The following is a 23677-nucleotide window of genomic DNA, read 5'->3' as shown; positions in this document are numbered from 1 at the left end:
TTATATTTAGGCTGACATAAATTGAGTTTTAAAGACTCTGTTTTGCTTTTTTAAAACTCGAGTTTATAAGACTCGAGATCCATGTGGTATTAAACTTCCATATCAGCAAGTGGAAATCACATCTTTGAGCCTCAATATTTAGATGGAAATCGAACCTTTAAAATTCAATATTTTAGTGTAATGACCCAAGGAAAAACGCTAGCCACATCTGCGTTATGCCTCAAAAGGACTAGTCACAATTGAGACTTCTTGTAGTTGTTAATAAAACCCAATTCAACCCAGTAGATACCCGATGTGAGACTCATCACACACCCACAATCTCCCCCACTTAAATCCCTAACGTCCTCGTTAGGGGCCACTTTGTGGGATAGTGTCTCTGAGCTCACACAGGGTTACTGAGCTGGCTCTGATACCATATGTAACAACCCAAGGAAAAACGCTTGCCACATTTGCGTTATACCTCAAAAGGACTAGTCACAATTGAGCCTTTTTGTAGTTGTTAATAAAACTTAGATCTACCTAGTAAATACCCGATATAAGACTTATCACGCACCTACATATATCAAATAATCAATCAAATTGAAGTATCACAGTTAGTTTGTAATTTTGTTTCTAACGCATGTCAACTTATTATATTGCTCCCCCAATAATGCCAGCATGCAAGTTACCTTGAATGTTTTTTCCTTTTTCATGGGGTCATAGACGGTCAGTCGAGATTGTGGGGACGCCAACACAAAGTTGTCAAGCACTATTTTTTTTTTTTTTTTCACTTTCTTTTTCTATCATTTGAAAAAGACATTTACCTCCGACCCCCCAAAAAGATGCAAATTATCAAATTTTTTCTCAAAAAGAGGATTTCCGGAAACCAGAAAATTTTGGAGTGATGAAGTCTGAAGACTCTGCTACTACCAACTTCTGCGACGAACTCTGTATGTTCTCTTGTACCTCCTCTTCACAATTATAAAAATTTGACTGTATTATGCTCTGTTTCTTGTTTATTTCATTTCAGTGTTCATAAAAGTACATCATGAATGTTATTTATTTTTCTATATGAGTTATATGAATTTCCCAACTTCTTTTCTAAAAAGAATTAAGCAATTAGAATAAGTTCCATTTTTTTTTTTTGAATCAGTCTGTCGAGCCCGCAAATATTTTGCTGTAGTTGTACTTGTATGTGATAAACATTAGAATCGTCATAATTGAAGTCGGCATCTCAAATGAGAAGTATATGATAAGTCTTTTGCTGGAAAATAGGTTGGTGTCTACTATAACCTCTCCAAAACCCCGCAAAAGTAAAAGCTTTGTGCACTGAGTACGACGCTGCTTTATCTCTTCTAAAAGCTACTATACACGATTTTCCAAAAAAGAAAAAAAAATGGAGAGTGAACACAAGACTGAGACAGACTTGAACTGAACTATTTTTTAAACCTATAGAGTTATCTATGTGTTTCTACTTTTGAGTTGGGGTCTTTATTCATGTTATATCCTATGTGACTATTTTGATAGGGATGACATTGTAGGTTTTGGGAATAGAAGGATTAGAGTGTTAAGTTCCAATATACGATAATGAACTTTTTTTTAGTTAAAATTTGTTTATTTGTAGAAAATGGCTCAATTTAGGATTAATTAGCACTTTCTAAATGTGTTTTGCACTTCACGAAGTATTTCATGTCCAAACATGACATTTAGATTTTATCACTTCAATTAAATCATTGTATTTTCAAATTTCAAGTTGGATGATTGGGACCCATTTAAGAAAAAGAGTCAAAATGGTCTTTTAAGTATCCATATAAAGGTGACAAAAGGTTTTCATTTAACAGGTCTGCAGTTGTTTATGATCCCAAAATATTTTATGTTTATTTGTTTGACATGTCCAAACTTAAAATCAGATTCTATCACTGTACTTCAATTAAATCATTGTATTTTCAAGTTGGATGATTGAAAATCATTAAAGAAAAAGAGTCAAAATGGTCTTATTATTATTATTATCTTTTGCTATGTAAAAATGGAGGCTGGACTAACAGCTTGAATCCCCCCAAAAGAAGTATGTATGACTCCAAAATATTTTTTGTAGGAGTCTTGATCAAGTAGAGAATATGAGGCTAGGCAATGAATAGACAATGTATTTAGCTATCAATAACATTCCATGTGATAGATTACAACATGACATCTGCTGCATTTGCATGAACCAGTACTGCATTATTCATTTGAAAATTTCTTTGAGTTCATTGATTCTGCTTTAGTACTGCTTGGTTGAAAACATTTCCGAACCCCAATCTATATGTCATTAGTCAATTTTTAGAAGATTTCCTTTTAAATATTCCTAATGTATTTGCAGCAATCACAAGATCAAAAAGACATTTACCTCCAACTCATTACATGCTTAAAATAAAGTCATACTCTATACTGTCCAAGGCTACGGAAAAGTATGAGTCTGGTGTTTTTGAAGCTTGTGGGCACAAATGGTGGACCCTAATGCTCTACACTCTTAATTATTTTTTCAATTAAAATATAAATGTTTTCTTTGTCAAGAGGTTTGTCTTCTTTTACAGGAGGTTGTCTCTCTATCCAAAAGGAAACAAAAAAATGAATGGGAGTGGTCATATCTCCCTTTACTTAGCAATTGTAGAGACAGAAAATCTTCCTCTTGGTTGGGAGATTTATGTCAGCTTCAAATTGTTCGTGTTTGGTCAGATTCGGGACAAGTACTTGACCATTCATGGTTTGCTCTCTCATAATTGATGCAAATAAATCTGCATGTATGTATAATGGTTTTGTAAATTTATTTTCTATATTATCTTTTGTCCAGATGCTGATGATAGTTCAATTAAAAGGTTTCACGACATGAAGACTGAATGGGGCTATACCAAAATTTCTTCCCTTGGATACTTTCAATGATGATTCTCATGGATACCTTGTCAATGATTGTTGCCTATTTGGTGTAGAGGTTTTTGTTCATAATCATAGTGGCAAACTGGAGTGTGTTTCCATGACAAAACAACCTGCTAATAGTACTCTGACTTGGAAGATTGAAAACTTCTCGGCACTATATGAAGAATCTTATTCTCAAGAATTCACTGTTGCAGATTCACAATGGTATTTTATTACTGGAAGTTGCACATTTATTTTTATTAAAAGGAAAGTTAATTTTTATGTTTATCAGCATTATTTTTAATTCTTTTTGCTGAATCTAGGAAGATACTGGTTTATCCTAAAGGAGATTCTAATGAAAAAGAAGCGATTTCTGTCTACCTCTGCTCATGTGATTGTCTTCTATCGGATCTCAAATATTTTGCAGAATTCAAATTACGGATAAGGGACCAAATCAACAAAAATCATGTAGAAAAAACAGGTAAATCGAATATTTTAATCATATTTTCATTTCAAATGTTGGGAAAATATAGGCTCTGGTGGGGGGTTTTGTTTCTCAATTTGCTTGATATTCTACCAGAGCTATGGTTAAACCTGAGTTTCCTCATTATGTGTGTGTTTCCTGTTCTCCTTCACTTGTTTTGTTCCACTGTAAACTTTGTTTCGTTCTCTTCTTTCAGCTAAACATTGGTTTTCTAAATCAATGAAAGACTGGGGCTTTTCGCAATTTTTGCTTCTAGAGAATCTCAATGATGCATCAAAGGGTTTTCTTGTGAATGACACTTTAATTGTGGAAGCAGAAATTATGGCTGTGTCTAACATTAAGCTGTTCCCATAGTGATGTTGGCATGTTGCCTACTATTTTTCTCGGAACCGCATTTGGCAAGATAGGGAGATTTTTCCTTTTCCTTTTCGGAGACTGGGAGATTATCCTTATTGCAGTTGTAGAGATAATATCAAATTTGGAATAACTTATATATTTGTCATGGTTATCGTAGATTGTGCATGTTATGTTACATGAATGTTCTGACTAATCTCTTTAGGTCCTAGTGTTTTGCATGCATATATATATACATAGAGAGAGAGGGAGAGAAGGGTACCTATCAAAAATATATATAGAGAAAGGTATTTTTTTTTTTTTTTTATGGTTAGTTGTAGAAGGCAAAATCCAAGTAACTTGGGGCAAGTGTAGGCCGTGGTTTAGCTTGCACAAATTCAGAAAGTGAGTCCTGAGCTTGCTTGTAGACTGAGTTAATGGGGAAGACCTGAGATGAATTCCAAAGCTTGTTCCTTCTAAACCAGATCATCCATGATATCATAGCAAAGAGATCAACGTTGTCCTGGATTCCATAACATAATGGACTAACTTTGAAAAGCTATCAAAAATGACATTCAAACGAAAGTCCCTCTGGGAATCTCTTCTCCAAACATCTTCCGGATCGCGATGGCACATCACGGGTTGGATCATCAAACACAGTTCAGTGAGCAAGGCTGGTCTTTGTGGGAACAGCATTTTTGCAGGCTCTTCAAATAAAATTTCTCACCTTGGCTGGAGATGATAAGCCCCAAATATTCTTCCAGAAAATTCCTGTTTGTCCTGTGATTGCCGAATTGGGTTGTAGCTGATGAGATTCACTTTTAACTTTTAAGGAACTGATAACCGATTTAACAGAATAGAAGGTCATTAGCAGTTGGAAAATTACGTTCAGCAATGCTTGGTGAATTGTAGTGCTTTTTCCTAAAAGTTCAGAATTTCAATTTTTAACTTAAAAATTGCTTTCAGCTTTAAGTTCCTGTTAAAATTCTTTAGCCAAGTTGCGAAATCGTTGGCAATTCCAACTAGAAGAGTTTTAACCCCTTAAAACACTTTTCTTGACCCCTCCTAAAGCAAATCAGACAAAGCCTAAATATTGTATATATTCTAAAAGGAAATCAAAGTATATATAGATAATGTCTTGAAATACTTTAGTATGGTGTCAAATTTTAATACTTGTGAATTTATTTATTTTTTCAATTTATTCTCAAGTAATCAAGCTGTCTATTTAAATTGATTATATTACGATTTTAAGTTATATATTTTGGAAATCAATTTATTTATTTATTTTGTAACTTATACTCCTTTCTTAACATTTTTTGGAATTAAATTTATTTTATGTTTTATATTTTAATCTTTTCCTCTTTAAACTAAATCTTGGCTTGCCATTCTTAGAGCATTTACATTAGTCTCTTCAAATATTTAGTTAAACTAATCGAAAAAAATTCTATTTTTGCTTGTTTAGCTATCTATTATTTTCATACACATACATCAGTCTCAACACTTTATCAATATTGAAATTTAATATGGTGAGGATAGAGTCTCGCTACATGTAGCGATTAGCGAGACTATCCTCTTTAAAAACTTTAGTTAATTTAGAGAGGTTGATGCATGCTTGTTTCGGTTGAGTTTAAATAAATTTTTGCTAAAATATTAAATTAATGAGACTGATGTGAATACTTTTACAACACATAGTTGTACTTTTTAAGTGGCTATTAAAAATTTTCCTTAAAAGAAAAAAAAAAGTGGCTCTAGAAAATAGTGAACATTATATATGTCAATCACTAATTTGGCCTGAAAAATGTACCATTATTTTCTTTGTATCTACAAATTTAACTGGATAGCCTTGCTCCCCTTCACTTCCAATTTCAAACCAATTAAAGACTATTTAGTGCGTTTAACTTTAAGGTGCATTGCATTGTTGCGGAGTATAAATGCCCTTTGATTTCCCATGATATGTTTAGTGCTTTGGATTGTTCCAAGTTACATATTGATGTCGTGAAAGCCTAAGAAAAGCACACACGATACTCTTTTGATGGAACAGAAACTAAACTATTAGCTTTTGGTAGTAAATCTCAAATCCATGAGGGTTTTCCCTATATCTACAAGAAGATAAACTGGATTCTACTAGAGAAAGACTTTGACAAAAGTTTGTATTTATTCAAAAATTGTCAATTCTGGCTCTAACGGCTAGAAAACATATAAATACTAAGAAAATTGTCTGAAGCCCTAATTCACACTAATTACGCGATTAGGTGACAAAATATCAAAATTTACCAAAAATGGGAAAATTGAGTTAAATGCAAAATCATAAACTACTGACCTTAAAGATCATCCCAAAATAAGTGGGATATTATTCTGATTTTTGAGTAAAAAGTTATTAAGAAAACAAAAATTACTATAAATGGTAAAATCACAGTTTTCGAGGCCTACATGAAGGAGTTCACCATTTTCAAGAGACACCTTGTGGCAAAGAGACAACTATTTTTCAGAAGGTCGTTTCGTTTCAGTCTACCAGATTTCATGCAATTCCAACTCCTATACCCATGATTTCTACTAGTGTCTTTTTGCTTTGCATTATGATTTCGAGCATGCGTGAGACTCCAGGAAGGCTATGATGGTTTGTTTTATTTTTCTCAAGCTTGGATGTTATGTTATGAATTCCGGTTAGTTTTTTTTTTTTTTTAAATGTAAAAATTAAAACAAGTGGTTTGCAGGTTTTCTTTATAAAAAAAATAAATATTCTCTTGTAAACCTTGGCAAAAATAATTATTTATTTATTTTTAAGTTTGGTACAAACTTTAGAATTTTAATTACTCTATTATTTTTTCAGCGTGTAAAAATTAAAAAGTCAAATAAGAATAGCATTGATGACTTTGCTATATATACCCTTTCAATTCGTTGATTGTAAAAGTTTGAGCTAGAGCATTCACATCAGTTTGTGTTGAATAAAATAATGTGTAGAATTTACATAGTTTTTGCCTAAAAATGACCTACATTAGTTCGTGTATAGTTCTGTAAATTTACAAATTTGCTATAGTAATCGTGTAAATTTACACTGATATTATTTATTTTGTATTTAATTGTTTATTCTTTCTTTATATATTTTGAGGATGAAAGAAGAGAGTGGATGATGGTTGTTGTATGCGAAAAAAGAGAAAAAATTTTAAAAATCAAAAAAATTGATATTTTAATGAAATGTAGTGTGAAATAGATACTCTATGTACGATATTTTGAAAAGTGAGCATGTAAAATAAAAAAAATAGATTCTTATACTAAAATAGATAAAATATTTTGCACGAGCTCTTGGTACATAGCCATCAAAACCTTAAGGCCGTGGATATAGTGGGCCTTTTTATTGCCTTTTGTCAATCTTGGTCCAAATTTGTTTTGTTTAATTTTTCTAGATGTAAATTTGATTTGTTTAATTGATTGCATACTTTCATTTCATTCTTTTGTTGTTAGCTTTGTTTTTGTTTTGTTTATTTTCTAACATGTAACTCATACAAACACATTGATGCATTTAAAATTAAACACAATTTTTATTATAAAAATATAAAAATTAGTCAAATTATTTTAAAAAATAGTATGTAACACAGGTATACGTATGGATACATTTAAAATCAAACACAATTTTTATTATAAAAGTAAACATAATTAGTCACATATTAAAAATCCTTACCTAAATTTAATACTACTTACGATCATTTTTTTAATTTTTTTAATAAGATAAAACGTGTGGTGATCTTTGCTGTGTGGTGATTTTTTATTGAGTACACTTGATTGATTGATTTATTTATTTATAAATTTGACAGTTCATTAATATTAGGTTCTTAGTATGTTGCAGTCATTAACTCACTTAACATAAAGATTAAAAAACTTAAGTGGATACATAACACAAATTTAAGTGAATAATTATGGTATAGTTCCTATATAAATTTAGACACATGGTAGAAAATTGGATTCTAATTTTAAGTTCTAACTGAGCTTTCTCTGAGTTTTACCTATTAATATATACATATATATATATATATATAAATTTATTTTAATTAATTTTTGATGGTCCAGTTTGTTTCTTTTTTAGTAAACAATGTTCTTTGGCCTCAGTGACTTTCCTATTTATAATTATATACTTTTTAATTGGTTCATTGGGAAAACTAGAGCTTAATAGTTAATAGGTAGCCATGACTAGGAAACATTAGCCCTTGAGTTTGGGCCCCTTTTATTTCCAAAATTATGCATAAAGCAAACTAAATCTTTTACCCAATTAAAGCAAATTTGAACCAACCATCAATTTAGCACCTTGGAGGTCAATAACCTCATCTTTTAACCTAAAATCTAGCCATTAAGGATACATAAAGGCTGGTATAAAACTTTCTCTTTAACTTAAAACAAGTGGAGCTACGTTTTCCCATATAGCTGAAACTTTAGAGCAAATGGACATTCAGCTGGCAAAGATTCTCACTATTCTGAAATTTGGGGTGGAAATATTGGTACATGGGAGCTCTTCCTCTATTCCTTATGATTTCTCTCAATTTTTTATTTCTGCTGTTTGTGGGTTGAAGTTTCAGCCTTGTTGTTTTTAAGCATTTGTTTGCATTCAGATATTGGCATCGATTTCTCTCTTATTAAAACACTATAAGATAAGCTAGCCTTTGTTTATCATACATTTGAAATTTTGGACTTAATTCTCCACAAATAATCATTTTTAAAGAGCGCAAGGAGAGATTTGTGCGTTCTTGCATTCACCATCACATACTTGCACAAATCAAATGAAAGCCCACACTCCATACCTCTTTCAATTCACGCTTGAACAAGACTCAAGGCCCAACCCGAATTCATCAATCAGCTCCCCAAAAAATGCCCATCAATCGGATTTGAACCTTCACTTAAACCACATAAGCCCAATCCGAAATGCACCCAGCTCTTTCAAAGTCCCAATCTGAAAATAACAAAAGTGGACCTAAGAGTGTTTGGGTAAGGCATGATAGTTCAGGTGAGGGCCCAAAGTGACTTGAACCCCATGACTTGAATATTTATATATATATATATATGAGTTTGAATTTGGTAAGGATGGGGTGTAAAACTTATGTTTTATACCATCTAATAAGAGATTACTGCATAGCATTTTACTTAAAATTCAATACATTCTACCGCACTTAATAACATTTTAGTAAACTTTCAATTTGGTTGGATTTATATGTGAGTATTAGAATTGATTGGGTGTGGTTGTGTTTATTCTTAAATATGTGATAAGATGATGTGACATGTTAGGATTGGAGGAGTAAAACATAAGTTTTACACTATATTCTTACAAGATTTAATCTCTACACATACACACACACACACACACACACACACACACATATATACCCTTAAAAATATTTTTTGCACACCCTAACTTACGTCTTACATAACCTGATCACATATTAGACAAGTCCAATGCCAAACAACAACACAGATCACAGACTTTTCTCTCCCTCTAATCCTTGACCTCATTCTCATGAATCTCATCTTATCTCTCTTCTTTGCTTGACCATCTTGGCATTTTTGACTTTATGAGTAAAATGTGAGTGTCTGTGAGTTGTGAGTGTCTCTTTTTTTCATAAATTTATATTATGTATGTGAGTGTGTTTGATATTGATTGTGTGCATTATTATTATTTTTTATTCTAATGTTATTTGTGTGAATTGTGATGTGTGTAAACGTATACATATAATATAAATATAAAATATCTTTATATTATTTAATAATTATGAAATATAGAGGGTTGTTATATGTGTGTGCATTGATATTATGTTATAAAAAGTTTTTGTTATAAAGTTAGTGATTCAACAAAAAAAATAATAAAGTTAGTGATTATTCAGACATTTGATTAGTTAAGTAGACACGTTGTGTATTATTTATATATGGATGAGTGTGGTTGTGCAGTGCTAGGGAGTTGAGTTTTGTCATTTAATTTAATTTTTTTAATATAAGAACAATGACAAATAAATAATTTAAATTGCATAAAAATAAAATTGTTATACAAACTTAACAAAATAAAATGTTTATATTTATAAATATTGACAATAAATAATGACAACTGATAATGACTTATTTTGTAATGATTTCAAAATATCAATACTTGTAGAAGGAGTTCTAAAACTTCATGTATTTATGTGCGTGTGTGTGTGTTTTTTTTTTCGACGTTAACTTGATATATTCCAATTTTCTTTTTATTAAATTTTGTTTGATTTAATTTTTTTATTTTTTTATTTTTAACGATCCCTTGAAAAAAATTTCTGAAGCCACTATAGAGGGTAGGACCCGGGGAGGGCAAGGAAGATAAGGAGGTTGACGGCTGGTGGAGCAGTTTGGCTTGCAAGCAGTGGAGGTAACAAAGTGCACTCATCTTCTTAACAATTAATAATTACTCAAATAGCTAGCAACTCCACTAGTAGATGAGATCAGCATTTGATTTCATTTCTAGATAGATCGGCATATGATTTTGGATAGATCAACACAAAGGAGCTAAGTTCTTTTCCCCCATTCTCTCTCTCTCTCTCTCTATGTTATGTTCTATTATACAGTTTTTGACACGTACTGACGTACTGTTAAAAATAGTTGCTCACCATTATAGATATGTGGTTTTGATATTTTGTTTAAAAAAAAAAAAATGCTAGAGTCAAATTATTTTATAAATTGCTAATGTGGTGAGTGGTTATTAGTAAATAAACAAAGTGATGTTAGTGGTGAGTCTAGATAAGAACTAGTAAAAATTTGCTATATTAATAATTTGTAAAAAATATTGTAAAATAATTTGTAACGGTAGCATTATAATGTTTACATATGAACGATAATGTTTCTTGTAACTATAAAACTTGTAGAGATTGAATTTAATTTGTTATCTCACTTTTGACAATTTGGCTAGGAGTTGCAAGAAATAAGAATACACAACAAAATATCACGATATTTCCAAAACAATTAAGGTGTCAAGTTGTAAGCCTGGTTAAAATGATATTAAATAAAATAATAAAATATTATATCTAAATCCACTACAACTGATTCTAAAAAAAAAAAAAAAAAATCCACTACAACTAAAAATAATGTTGTGAAAATATTGTAACTTTGTGTTGCTTTCCTAGACTTTCTCTTTCACTAGTTTATAAAAAGATGGTGCTAGGAATACTAAAAATCTTATCGCATAGGCTTTACACAGATCTGTCATCAATCACCAAATATAACTTATACATTTATTTATTAGGTGATAAGTATTTTCCTTTACAAAATATAGTATTTATAATTTTGTATAGTTTAAGTTCTGTAACTTAATTGACCGGTGTTTCGAAAGGGTTCAAATCCGAAGTTTAAATCATGGTACTTTCAATTCTAAATCTCATTTATAAATAACACAAAAAATATTAAGCTTATTACATTTTTTTTTCATGAATTATAATTTAATGGGTAAAATATATCATATATAAATATCGTACACACTGATTTAGGAAGTAGTTTCCATTCCAAATATATATATATATATACACACATGCACAAAGTGCTAATTTATATTTAGAGAAAAAAAATAATCACACGCTTTTCTATTCGGCCCCATAATGACAAATTTTTTGGCTCAACTACTAGTTATAAGTCTCTTGACAACATATAAAGCTACCTTATATGCATTTATTTGTGAATAGGGATGCTCACGGTGAGATTTAGTGCAGTTTTAGTCCATTTTAATCACTGCACTACACCATGGGGTTTGAGCAAAACCATCACTACACTGATTCTCAATTTTATGGTCACTTGTGTAGTGCAATTTGATTGGTTTTGGACTAGGAAGCTTTTCAAAATTTTGGCCTGGATTGACCCAGCCCAAAGTTGTTTTGGGCTAATTCTTAAAACGTTGGACTGGTTTTTCTTTTATTTTGGGCTGATTTAGAGTAGCCTAATAAGTGTTCAGGTGTGAAAGGGCTTATCTCTTATAATAGTATTACTTCAAATAATATTAATATATATTTAATATAAAATAATAAATATATGGCGGCGGTGCTGTATAATTTTGTGCAATTTTCTTAACATAGAACTGCACATCGCAAATCTCTTTTTTCACTGCCAATTGCGGTGCGTTACTCCATTTTATTGGTAGTTTTGGTCGGTTTAGGTGTGGTTGCGGGGTTTGGTAAACTCTCTTATCTATGAATCCTTACATCTACGACTTCCACATCTTGCAATTGTTTATTTTCATGCTTAGTTAATTTGGTTAATCATGAATTAATTATTTGATTAGCCTTAATTAACTTAGCTGTGATTAAATTTAGGGATCTAAAATATTACCTAGTTACTTAGTCAATTTTTTCAATGATGATAAAAAAACAATTATCATGAAACAGACATCATAATTTGAAATTTTATTGTACATAAACAAAAAGGGTGTGTATGTGTAAAAATGAGAGTAAAGAAATAGAAGAAAGGAGGCAGGATTTATAACGTCCTCCACTCCTCAAAGTCTATCGTCTACAGTTTGTTTTACTTTGTTGTTCTTGCTTCATGTTGTATGTTGTACATATACAAGGCTTTTTTTACATCGATGGATATCTATAATCCACACAAAGGCTTTTTTTTTTTTGGTTACAATAAGTGGGATTTGAAATCAGGTTCTTCTCATAGAGAGAATTGGACAATATCATTGAGATATAATTAGTCTCTTGGTACATAAAGCTATCTAATATGCATGTATCTGTGAATCCATACCCCTACAGCTTCCACAGCTTGCAGCCAATCCATGAAAATCCTAGCCTAGACAACACTAAACTGATGAAAGATCCTTTGCAATTATCACGCCAGGTATATATGATATGGGTGAAATCAACTGTGTTGCTGGCCAAGAAAAATTTGAAAGATAATAAACATATGTAATTTACAACAAAAGGGTTTAAGACCCATTAATATTACTAATAAGTTTGCAACATTGCTGTTCATTGTCATTGGCAAAAAAGTGTTGTTCATAATTAAATCTCACTCAATCTTCCAAGCATGAAGAAAAAGGCAGAATTCCGAAGCTGTTGCTGTTAAATTACTCCAAGTAGAGTAATACCCGCTGCTGCAATCGCTGTCAACATCACCACCTCCTTGGCTACTGCCCTCTCTGCTCTCATTTTCTGAATCTAAAGTTGCACCTGGTTTGAATATAAACAAACCATGTCCCATGCCAGGGCTACTAAATAGCCAATCATGTACATCCCAGAACACTTGCACAGGGAACTTGTTAATTAGCACAGTCTGATTCCCTCTGAATTTCCATTGCAAATTCTTAACATGAACCAACACAATCCCATCTATGCTAATCCACATTTCGGGGTCTCTAGGTCCCGTTGTCGAGCTCTCCACAACAATGTCATGATCTTTCCTTTCATTGAATTTAGCCCTTGTAGAGAAACATCTCTTGGCAAATACATTTTCCTTCTTGTAAACAAGCACTGCATCAACAAGGGCTGGCCTTGATTTTGTTCTCTTGTAAGCCTTTTTCCTGTAATCTCCCAATAACAACACAACCTCTTCATCAGAAACTAGAGCAATGTAAAAATCCGTACATGGCTCAGGGCCACCAGCAAATTTAGCTGAACGAAGATCCCAATACACCTCCACTGGATTCCCATCAACCTCAAAACTCTTGTACCCTTTTTTGCTCCAAAAATGCCAAGGCTTAAGCTCAATCTTGCATGTGTAATTGAAATCACCGTCTATACTATCAACCTTAACAGTGAAAGAATGGTTCATCAGGTTCTTGCACCAAATGAATGATACATTACGCCAATAGCCTGCAATATTGGCTTGGTACATGCATGTCACAGTGCTTTGAGCCGAGTGTTTATTTATTACATTTGCAGGAGGCTCTTCAGTTATCTTCTCTGCTAATGGTGGTGATTGAATATGCACCGAGTGAGATCTACCAGAACGAGTAAAATACATTTTTGTTTGTGCATACATAGATTTTCCTGTCAAGCAAATTTTCTTGTTGCACCATGAGATGTAATGAACATAGCATGCATGAACGTAAAAGCTTGCATGTTAATTACCTCAACCTGAGAACTTCAACGAGCTTTGACAGAAGAAAAAGCAGCCCCCCAATGACAGAAACAATCAAAATATGTTGTTGGAAAGATTGAAGGGCAATGATGTTTCTTGAAAATGAAACGTGCAATAGAAAATTCAGAGGGAAACGCTTTGTCAGAGATTTTTGGAAAAGAAAGTAAATTAGGAGGAGGTAGACAAGGAAGTTTGTTTTGTGGAGAAAAAATCTCCTTTTAGAGGCTGACAACTCAGAGGCACCGAAACAGAGGGCTTATGAAAATGTCCACGGATCTGTGACAGAAGGTCCTTACATATTTTTACTATAATATTTAGTTTCTTTGTCCACCCAATATCAAACGGTTTTTAAGTTTGGAAAATGCTAAAGATACTAAATCTTTTAGTACATAAGCTTAACAAACTAATGCAGTAATGAATATGACTGGTGGATTATTTTTTTTATTTAATTTTTTTAATTAATTTGTGATTAATTGGTAACAAGTTAATTTGTAAATGCTTTGTTGGAAATTGATTTTTCATATATAAACCATCCATGGGAAAGGGAATAAAAAAAGGACTTGAAAATGTGCATCATTTTAAACCCTTTACAAGCATGCCATTTATATCTTTCAAATGCCCATTACTTTATACTTCATAGCCTAATTCTGTGATCAAGATCTGGACCAAATAAACGATCGATCACATGAAGCATGATCATGAGATTATAATACATATACATGTAGCTTGATGGATTCCAGATGTGGGAATAAGATTTGCTTGTTTTGTTTAACAGATTGATATTTGCTAGCTGGTAGTTTCAAGTCTGTTTGTCCTCTGTTGTTAAGCTTAGAAATCCTAAAGGCACCACAAATTTTTTACATAATTACCTTAACAAACGGATGTGGCATGAAATGTGTGTGGTGTGTTTCGAAAACATAATAAATAAATATCTATATTTAGTATCTAATTTTTATTTATTTATTTATTTTTAATTTCTTAATTTTTTTGTGATTAATAACACATTAATTTGTAAAGGGTATGTAGTAAAATTTGTAATATTTCTATCATCAAATTTTCACCGTCAACCATTTGAAACCGAGAACAAAAGGACTTGGAAATGTGCATGATTTTAATCCTTTACAAAATTTACAACATGCCATATCTCTCAAATGCCCATTACTTCATACTTAATAGTCTAATTCTTTGATCAAGATCTTTCCATGTCACTATCTGGACCAACTAAAAAATTGAACACATGCAGCATGATGTAAAAATAATATATATACATATATCTTGATGGATTTCAAATCTGGGAATAAGATTTTCTTTTGCTTAGCAGATTGCTATTAGTTTCAAGTCTAATTTCCTACTGGAAAAAGGAGAGAATTTCAAATTGGTTTTCCAAGCTTGCCAGTTGTATTGACTATTGACCATATCAACATGCAAGTGTCACCTTATAGTTGTCTAAAAGGCAAAGTCAAAAAGGGTAGCTGATGGCAAAGAACTATCATATCTCATGATTCTAGGGTTGGTTCAACCTAATTAAGGTTCAAGCCTAAACAAGGCCTAAAAATATGACAAGGACAATACATTGGTCTGCTTATCTATTTAAATTAAGAAAAACTCTTGCCTATTTTAATTATTGATGACGTGATAAACTCCAATCCACTTGTTTCAAAAATAGATGTATGCTTAGTTGTGAGGTTACCTTAAGAATTTTATAGAATCGTGTTCGATTATTCAAGTGTGAGTAGTGTGGTTGGTTATGTAATGAAGTCTCACATTGAATAATGATTAAAAAAATGAGTGGTTAATATAATATAGTTTACCTCATACTCGTTGAGCTTAGGCCTTTTGGATTCAGTGTTTTTATATGTTATATTAACTATTCAAGGAGTCTTCCCAAGATGTTATCGCCCCAAAAAATTAGAATAAAAAAAGAATTGTAGAGAATCCCAATTCAGTTTTCCATGTCATTGTCAAAGTCTTACTCCTTCTTCCTAGCAAGTTCCGTAAAAATAGATGTATGCTTAGTTGTGAGGTTACCTTAAGCATTTTATAGAATCATGTTCGAATATTCAAGTGTGAGTAGTTTGGTTGGTTAAGTAATGAAGTCTCACATTGAATAATGATTAGAAAAATGAGTGATTAATACAATATAGTTTATCTCATACTCATTGAGCTTAGGCCTTTTGGATTTAGTGTTTTTATATGTTATATTAACTATTCAAGGAGTCTTCCCAAGATGTTATCGCCCCAAAAAATTAGAATAAAAAAAGAATTGTAGAGAATCCCAATTCAGTTTTCCATGTCATTGTTAAAGTCTTACTCCTTCGTAGCAAGTTCCATAAAAAGGAGCTTAGAATAAAACTATGACGGAGATAGCCTAGAAAGTTCCAAAAAAAGGAGCTACTAAAACTATGACAAAGGAGCTTAGAATTTTTGGGTCATCTTTATATGTTATATTAACTATTCAAGAAGTCTTCCCAAGATGTTATCGCCCGAACCTATCAGAATAAAAAAAGAATCATAGAGAATCCCAATTCAGTTTTCCATGTCATTGTCAAAGTCTCACTCCCAAAGAGAAAATTCTTCCTCGCAAGTTCCATAAAAAAGGAGCTTAGAATAAAACTTTGACAAAGATAGCCTAGAAAGTTCCAAAAAAAGAAGCTTAGAATAAAGCTATGACAATGGTGCTTAGAATTTTTGGGTTGTCTTTATATGTTATATTAAGTATTCAAGAAGTCTTCCCAAGATGTTATTGCCCCAACCTATCGGAATAAAAAAAGAATCATAGAGAATCCCAATTCAGTTTTCCATGTCATTGTCAAAGTTTCACTCCCAAAGAGAAAATTCTTCCTAGCAAGTTCCATAAAAAAGGAGCTTAGGATAAAACTATGACAAAGATAGCCTACAAAGTTCCAAAAAAAGGAGCTTAGAATAAAACTATGACAAAGATAGATGGAGTACAGCAGGTCTCTCGGTTCAGCAAAGCAATTTTCTTTTGTTTTTGTCAAACTCCAATCTAGTGTTAACACAAGCCTTTGCTACATCCTATGAAAGATTTACAGCTCATTCATACTAGATTTCCATAGTCTCCCTTGTTTATAATTTCATCTATCTCTTTTTTGTCTTCACTTTGATTACAGCTCTTGTTGCCATATTTGGCTTTCAAGATTCCTCCCATATGATTTCCTGAAGCATCTTCCTGAATTGCTTCTATGTACAACACCTTCACCAAATTCCTAAAGCGACGTCGGAAGGTCGGTAGCCGGGACATTGAAGCTACAATTCCCTGTAGTCTGCCAAAGGAAGAGAAAAAAAGTGCTTATGTACTAATAACATGAAAGAGCTTTAAGTTTACTGAGTAAACTGTAGATACTTCATAAAATGTTCATTGCATGCACCCTGGATGGGTTTATTTTTTATGCAACAGACACCAAGACTTATACTGTTTCAGATAAAATCTTTTCATAAATGCACCTTCTAATTATGGATTGCAATTGCGCTCTTCTGACTTTGTCACTGGATGCAAACTCAGTGTCATCCCACTCCTCAGGTTTTTCATTTTTGCATGTCATAACAAGCTCTCTTAGGCACATATCTTCATTTTCATTTAACTGGAGTTTCTTTATTTGCTCTTTCATGATTAATAGGGGCCCAATGAACCACTCAAATACTTTATCCCTTGGTACATTCATCCTCGTCAACTCCACATCATCAGCTGGAACGTTCAATTACATGATCATGATTAGACCTCTGGTTAGCTATGTGAAAGTAAAAACAAATGTTTGAGAGACATACAGATCACCAACCCAGATGAGTTGGACTTTGCTGATGCAAGCAGACACTGTAATATAGACCAAGCAGGTAACTTGATGCCCAACTTCTTACAATTACCCTTCAGAATGCATTCCTCAATGTCCTTGGGAGTTATCAGACCATCACGGAGAAGAATCCGACCATTTACCTCACAGGATTTAAACAGCCAGTCCCATACCTGACCCATTGAAACACATTGAATTTACACAAGGTTTTTAATAATTAAAAGTACCTCATGAGTCACGAGTCCTTACCTGCACTGATTTATATTGTTGGATTCCCCACTTCAAAGTTCTGGATCTTTCTGATATAAGTTTTGAATTGTATGAATTCTCCCTTCCATTCTTTGAGTCATTGTCACCATTGTCACCTAGCCATTCTCTCTCAGGACTAGGGCTCATGTTTTTGCGGTATTTAGGCCTGGCTGTCACAAGGATGCCTCAGAATCAAAATCAATGCATGTAAAGACTTTTTTCTCATGAGCTGGATTTTAAATTTTCCAATATTCCTATCTCATCTCCTCTATCTTCAGCAAAAATCATTCACTAAACTGTTCCTAAAACATAAAAAAAAAAAAAAAATCCACTACAACTAAAAATAATGTTGTGAAAATATTGTAACTTTGTGTTGCTTTCCTAGACTTTCTCTTTCACTAGTTTATAAAAAGATGGTGCTAGGAATACTAAAAATCTTATCGCATAGGCTTTACACAGATCTGTCATCAATCACCAAATATAACTTATACATTTATTTATTAGGTGATAAGTATTTTCCTTTACAAAATATAGTATTTATAATTTTGTATAGTTTAAGTTCTGTAACTTAATTGACCGGTGTTTCGAAAGGGTTCAAATCCGAAGTTTAAATCATGGTACTTTCAATTCTAAATCTCATTTATAAATAACACAAAAAATATTAAGCTTATTACATTTTTTTTTCATGAATTATAATTTAATGGGTAAAATATATCATATATAAATATCGTACACACTGATTTAGGAAGTAGTTTCCATTCCAAATATATATATATATATACACACATGCACAAAGTGCTAATTTATATTTAGAGAAAAAAAATAATCACACGCTTTTCTATTCGGCCCCATAATGACAAATTTTTTGGCTCAACTACTAGTTATAAGTCTCTTGACAACATATAAAGCTACCTTATATGCATTTATTTGTGAATAGGGATGCTCACGGTGAGATTTAGTGCAGTTTTAGTCCATTTTAATCACTGCACTACACCATGGGGTTTGAGCAAAACCATCACTACACTGATTCTCAATTTTATGGTCACTTGTGTAGTGCAATTTGATTGGTTTTGGACTAGGAAGCTTTTCAAAATTTTGGCCTGGATTGACCCAGCCCAAAGTTGTTTTGGGCTAATTCTTAAAACGTTGGACTGGTTTTTCTTTTATTTTGGGCTGATTTAGAGTAGCCTAATAAGTGTTCAGGTGTGAAAGGGCTTATCTCTTATAATAGTATTACTTCAAATAATATTAATATATATTTAATATAAAATAATAAATATATGGCGGCGGTGCTGTATAATTTTGTGCAATTTTCTTAACATAGAACTGCACATCGCAAATCTCTTTTTTCACTGCCAATTGCGGTGCGTTACTCCATTTTATTGGTAGTTTTGGTCGGTTTAGGTGTGGTTGCGGGGTTTGGTAAACTCTCTTATCTATGAATCCTTACATCTACGACTTCCACATCTTGCAATTGTTTATTTTCATGCTTAGTTAATTTGGTTAATCATGAATTAATTATTTGATTAGCCTTAATTAACTTAGCTGTGATTAAATTTAGGGATCTAAAATATTACCTAGTTACTTAGTCAATTTTTTCAATGATGATAAAAAAACAATTATCATGAAACAGACATCATAATTTGAAATTTTATTGTACATAAACAAAAAGGGTGTGTATGTGTAAAAATGAGAGTAAAGAAATAGAAGAAAGGAGGCAGGATTTATAACGTCCTCCACTCCTCAAAGTCTATCGTCTACAGTTTGTTTTACTTTGTTGTTCTTGCTTCATGTTGTATGTTGTACATATACAAGGCTTTTTTTACATCGATGGATATCTATAATCCACACAAAGGCTTTTTTTTTTTTGGTTACAATAAGTGGGATTTGAAATCAGGTTCTTCTCATAGAGAGAATTGGACAATATCATTGAGATATAATTAGTCTCTTGGTACATAAAGCTATCTAATATGCATGTATCTGTGAATCCATACCCCTACAGCTTCCACAGCTTGCAGCCAATCCATGAAAATCCTAGCCTAGACAACACTAAACTGATGAAAGATCCTTTGCAATTATCACGCCAGGTATATATGATATGGGTGAAATCAACTGTGTTGCTGGCCAAGAAAAATTTGAAAGATAATAAACATATGTAATTTACAACAAAAGGGTTTAAGACCCATTAATATTACTAATAAGTTTGCAACATTGCTGTTCATTGTCATTGGCAAAAAAGTGTTGTTCATAATTAAATCTCACTCAATCTTCCAAGCATGAAGAAAAAGGCAGAATTCCGAAGCTGTTGCTGTTAAATTACTCCAAGTAGAGTAATACCCGCTGCTGCAATCGCTGTCAACATCACCACCTCCTTGGCTACTGCCCTCTCTGCTCTCATTTTCTGAATCTAAAGTTGCACCTGGTTTGAATATAAACAAACCATGTCCCATGCCAGGGCTACTAAATAGCCAATCATGTACATCCCAGAACACTTGCACAGGGAACTTGTTAATTAGCACAGTCTGATTCCCTCTGAATTTCCATTGCAAATTCTTAACATGAACCAACACAATCCCATCTATGCTAATCCACATTTCGGGGTCTCTAGGTCCCGTTGTCGAGCTCTCCACAACAATGTCATGATCTTTCCTTTCATTGAATTTAGCCCTTGTAGAGAAACATCTCTTGGCAAATACATTTTCCTTCTTGTAAACAAGCACTGCATCAACAAGGGCTGGCCTTGATTTTGTTCTCTTGTAAGCCTTTTTCCTGTAATCTCCCAATAACAACACAACCTCTTCATCAGAAACTAGAGCAATGTAAAAATCCGTACATGGCTCAGGGCCACCAGCAAATTTAGCTGAACGAAGATCCCAATACACCTCCACTGGATTCCCATCAACCTCAAAACTCTTGTACCCTTTTTTGCTCCAAAAATGCCAAGGCTTAAGCTCAATCTTGCATGTGTAATTGAAATCACCGTCTATACTATCAACCTTAACAGTGAAAGAATGGTTCATCAGGTTCTTGCACCAAATGAATGATACATTACGCCAATAGCCTGCAATATTGGCTTGGTACATGCATGTCACAGTGCTTTGAGCCGAGTGTTTATTTATTACATTTGCAGGAGGCTCTTCAGTTATCTTCTCTGCTAATGGTGGTGATTGAATATGCACCGAGTGAGATCTACCAGAACGAGTAAAATACATTTTTGTTTGTGCATACATAGATTTTCCTGTCAAGCAAATTTTCTTGTTGCACCATGAGATGTAATGAACATAGCATGCATGAACGTAAAAGCTTGCATGTTAATTACCTCAACCTGAGAACTTCAACGAGCTTTGACAGAAGAAAAAGCAGCCCCCCAATGACAGAAACAATCAAAATATGTTGTTGGAAAGATTGAAGGGCAATGATGTTTCTTGAAAATGAAACGTGCAATAGAAAATTCAGAGGGAAACGCTTTGTCAGAGATTTTTGGAAAAGAAAGTAAATTAGGAGGAGGTAGACAAGGAAGTTTGTTTTGTGGAGAAAAAATCTCCTTTTAGAGGCTGACAACTCAGAGGCACCGAAACAGAGGGCTTATGAAAATGTCCACGGATCTGTGACAGAAGGTCCTTACATATTTTTACTATAATATTTAGTTTCTTTGTCCACCCAATATCAAACGGTTTTTAAGTTTGGAAAATGCTAAAGATACTAAATCTTTTAGTACATAAGCTTAACAAACTAATGCAGTAATGAATATGACTGGTGGATTATTTTTTTTATTTAATTTTTTTAATTAATTTGTGATTAATTGGTAACAAGTTAATTTGTAAATGCTTTGTTGGAAATTGATTTTTCATATATAAACCATCCATGGGAAAGGGAATAAAAAAAGGACTTGAAAATGTGCATCATTTTAAACCCTCTACAAGCATGCCATTTATATCTTTCAAATGCCCATTACTTTATACTTCATAGCCTAATTCTGTGATCAAGATCTGGACCAAATAAACGATCGATCACATGAAGCATGATCATGAGATTATAATACATATACATATAGCTTGATGGATTCCAGATGTGGGAATAAGATTTGCTTGTTTTGTTTAACAGATTGATATTTGCTAGCTGGTAGTTTCAAGTCTGTTTGTCCTCTGTTGTTAAGCTTAGAAATCCTAAAGGCACCACAAATTTTTTACATAATTACCTTAACAAACGGATGTGGCATGAAATGTGTGTGGTGTGTTTCGAAAACATAATAAATAAATATCTATATTTAGTATCTAATTTTTATTTATTTATTTATTTTTAATTTCTTAATTTTTTTGTGATTAATAACACATTAATTTGTAAAGGGTATGTAGTAAAATTTGTAATATTTCTATCATCAAATTTTCACCGTCAACCATTTGAAACCGAGAACAAAAGGACTTGGAAATGTGCATGATTTTAATCCTTTACAAAATTTACAACATGCCATATCTCTCAAATGCCCATTACTTCATACTTAATAGTCTAATTCTTTGATCAAGATCTTTCCATGTCACTATCTGGACCAACTAAAAAATTGAACACATGCAGCATGATGTAAAAATAATATATATACATATATCTTGATGGATTTCAAATCTGGGAATAAGATTTTCTTTTGCTTAGCAGATTGCTATTAGTTTCAAGTCTAATTTCCTACTGGAAAAAGGAGAGAATTTCAAATTGGTTTTCCAAGCTTGCCAGTTGTATTGACTATTGACCATATCAACATATAAGTGTCACCTTATAGTTGTCTAAAAGGCAAAGTCAAAAAGGGTAGCTGATGGCAAAGAACTATCATATCTCATGATTCTAGGGTTGGTTCAACCTAATTAAGGTTCAAGCCTAAACAAGGCCTAAAAATATGACAAGGACAATACATTGGTCTGCTTATCTATTTAAATTAAGAAAAACTCTTGCCTATTTTAATTATTGATGACGTGATAAACTCCAATCCACTTGTTTCAAAAATAGATGTATGCTTAGTTGTGAGGTTACCTTAAGAATTTTATAGAATCGTGTTCGATTATTCAAGTGTGAGTAGTGTGGTTGGTTATGTAATGAAGTCTCACATTGAATAATGATTAAAAAAATGAGTGGTTAATATAATATAGTTTACCTCATACTCGTTGAGCTTAGGCCTTTTGGATTCAGTGTTTTTATATGTTATATTAATTATTCAAGGAGTCTTCCCAAGATGTTATCGCCCCAAAAAATTAGAATAAAAAAAGAATTGTAGGGAATCCCAATTCAGTTTTCCATGTCATTGTCAAAGTCTTACTCCTTCTTCCTAGCAAGTTCCGTAAAAATAGATGTATGCTTAGTTGTGAGGTTACCTTAAGCATTTTATAGAATCATGTTCGAATATTCAAGTGTGAGTAGTTTGGTTGGTTAAGTAATGAAGTCTCACATTGAATAATGATTAGAAAAATGAGTGATTAATACAATATAGTTTACCTCATACTCATTGAGCTTAGGCCTTTTGGATTTAGTGTTTTTATATGTTATATTAACTATTCAAGGAGTCTTTCCAAGATGTTATCGCCCCAAAAAATTAGAATAAAAAAAGAATTGTAGAGAATCCCAATTCAGTTTTCCATGTCATTGTCAAAGTCTCACTCCCAAAGAGAAAATTCTTCCTCGCAAGTTCTATAAAAAAGGAGCTTAGAATAAAACTTTGACAAAGATAGCCTAGAAAGTTCCAAAAATAGAAGCTTAGAATAAAGCTATGACAATGGTGCTTAGAATTTTTGGGTTGTCTTTATATGTTATATTAAGTATTCAAGAAGTCTTCCCAAGATGTTATTGCCCCAACCTATCGGAATAAAAAAAGAATCATAGA

General features: G+C 32.5%; 4 protein-coding genes across 4 annotated transcripts; 1 reads left to right on the top strand and 3 right to left on the bottom strand.

Annotated features, from left to right (window-relative positions):
• Positions 1–757: 757 nt before the first annotated feature.
• LOC112028446 (MATH domain and coiled-coil domain-containing protein At3g58270) lies at positions 758–3868 on the top strand. The gene is given in 7 exon segments (XM_024061137.2): positions 758–929; positions 2339–2465; positions 2553–2722; positions 2810–2874; positions 2876–3096; positions 3195–3352; positions 3552–3868. Coding segments are annotated over 7 exon segments (945 nt in total). The 5' UTR covers positions 758–883; the 3' UTR covers positions 3710–3868.
• An 8457-nt stretch (positions 3869–12325) lies between these two features.
• LOC112028478 (uncharacterized) lies at positions 12326–13967 on the bottom strand. Its single transcript, XM_024061175.2, has 2 exons — positions 13747–13967; positions 12326–13665 (listed from the first exon to the last, which is right to left on the bottom strand). Exon 2 carries the CDS (start codon positions 13655–13657, stop codon positions 12686–12688), a length of 972 nt encoding a protein of 323 aa, XP_023916943.2. The 5' UTR covers positions 13658–13665; positions 13747–13967; the 3' UTR covers positions 12326–12685.
• Positions 13968–16536: 2569 nt separating this feature from the next.
• Positions 16537–18067, bottom strand: LOC136069402 (uncharacterized membrane protein At3g27390-like). The gene is made up of 4 exons (XM_065777878.1): positions 17815–18067; positions 17543–17738; positions 17222–17462; positions 16537–17040 (listed from the first exon to the last, which is right to left on the bottom strand). The coding sequence occupies exons 1-4, from the start codon at positions 17959–17961 to the stop codon at positions 16815–16817; spliced, it is 810 nt and encodes a 269-aa protein (XP_065633950.1). The 5' UTR covers positions 17962–18067; the 3' UTR covers positions 16537–16814.
• Positions 18068–19712: 1645 nt separating this feature from the next.
• On the bottom strand, positions 19713–21354 carry LOC112029573 (uncharacterized). The gene is made up of 2 exons (XM_024062262.2): positions 21134–21354; positions 19713–21052 (listed from the first exon to the last, which is right to left on the bottom strand). The coding sequence occupies exon 2, from the start codon at positions 21042–21044 to the stop codon at positions 20073–20075; it is 972 nt and encodes a 323-aa protein (XP_023918030.2). The 5' UTR covers positions 21045–21052; positions 21134–21354; the 3' UTR covers positions 19713–20072.
• Positions 21355–23677: the final 2323 nt, after the last annotated feature.

This window comes from Quercus suber, unplaced genomic scaffold (assembly GCF_002906115.3).
Source record: "Quercus suber isolate HL8 unplaced genomic scaffold, Cork oak 2.0 scaffold_166, whole genome shotgun sequence".
NCBI classification, from domain to species: Eukaryota; Viridiplantae; Streptophyta; class Magnoliopsida; order Fagales; family Fagaceae; genus Quercus; species Quercus suber.
This window is presented reverse-complemented; position numbering and strand designations above follow the sequence as displayed.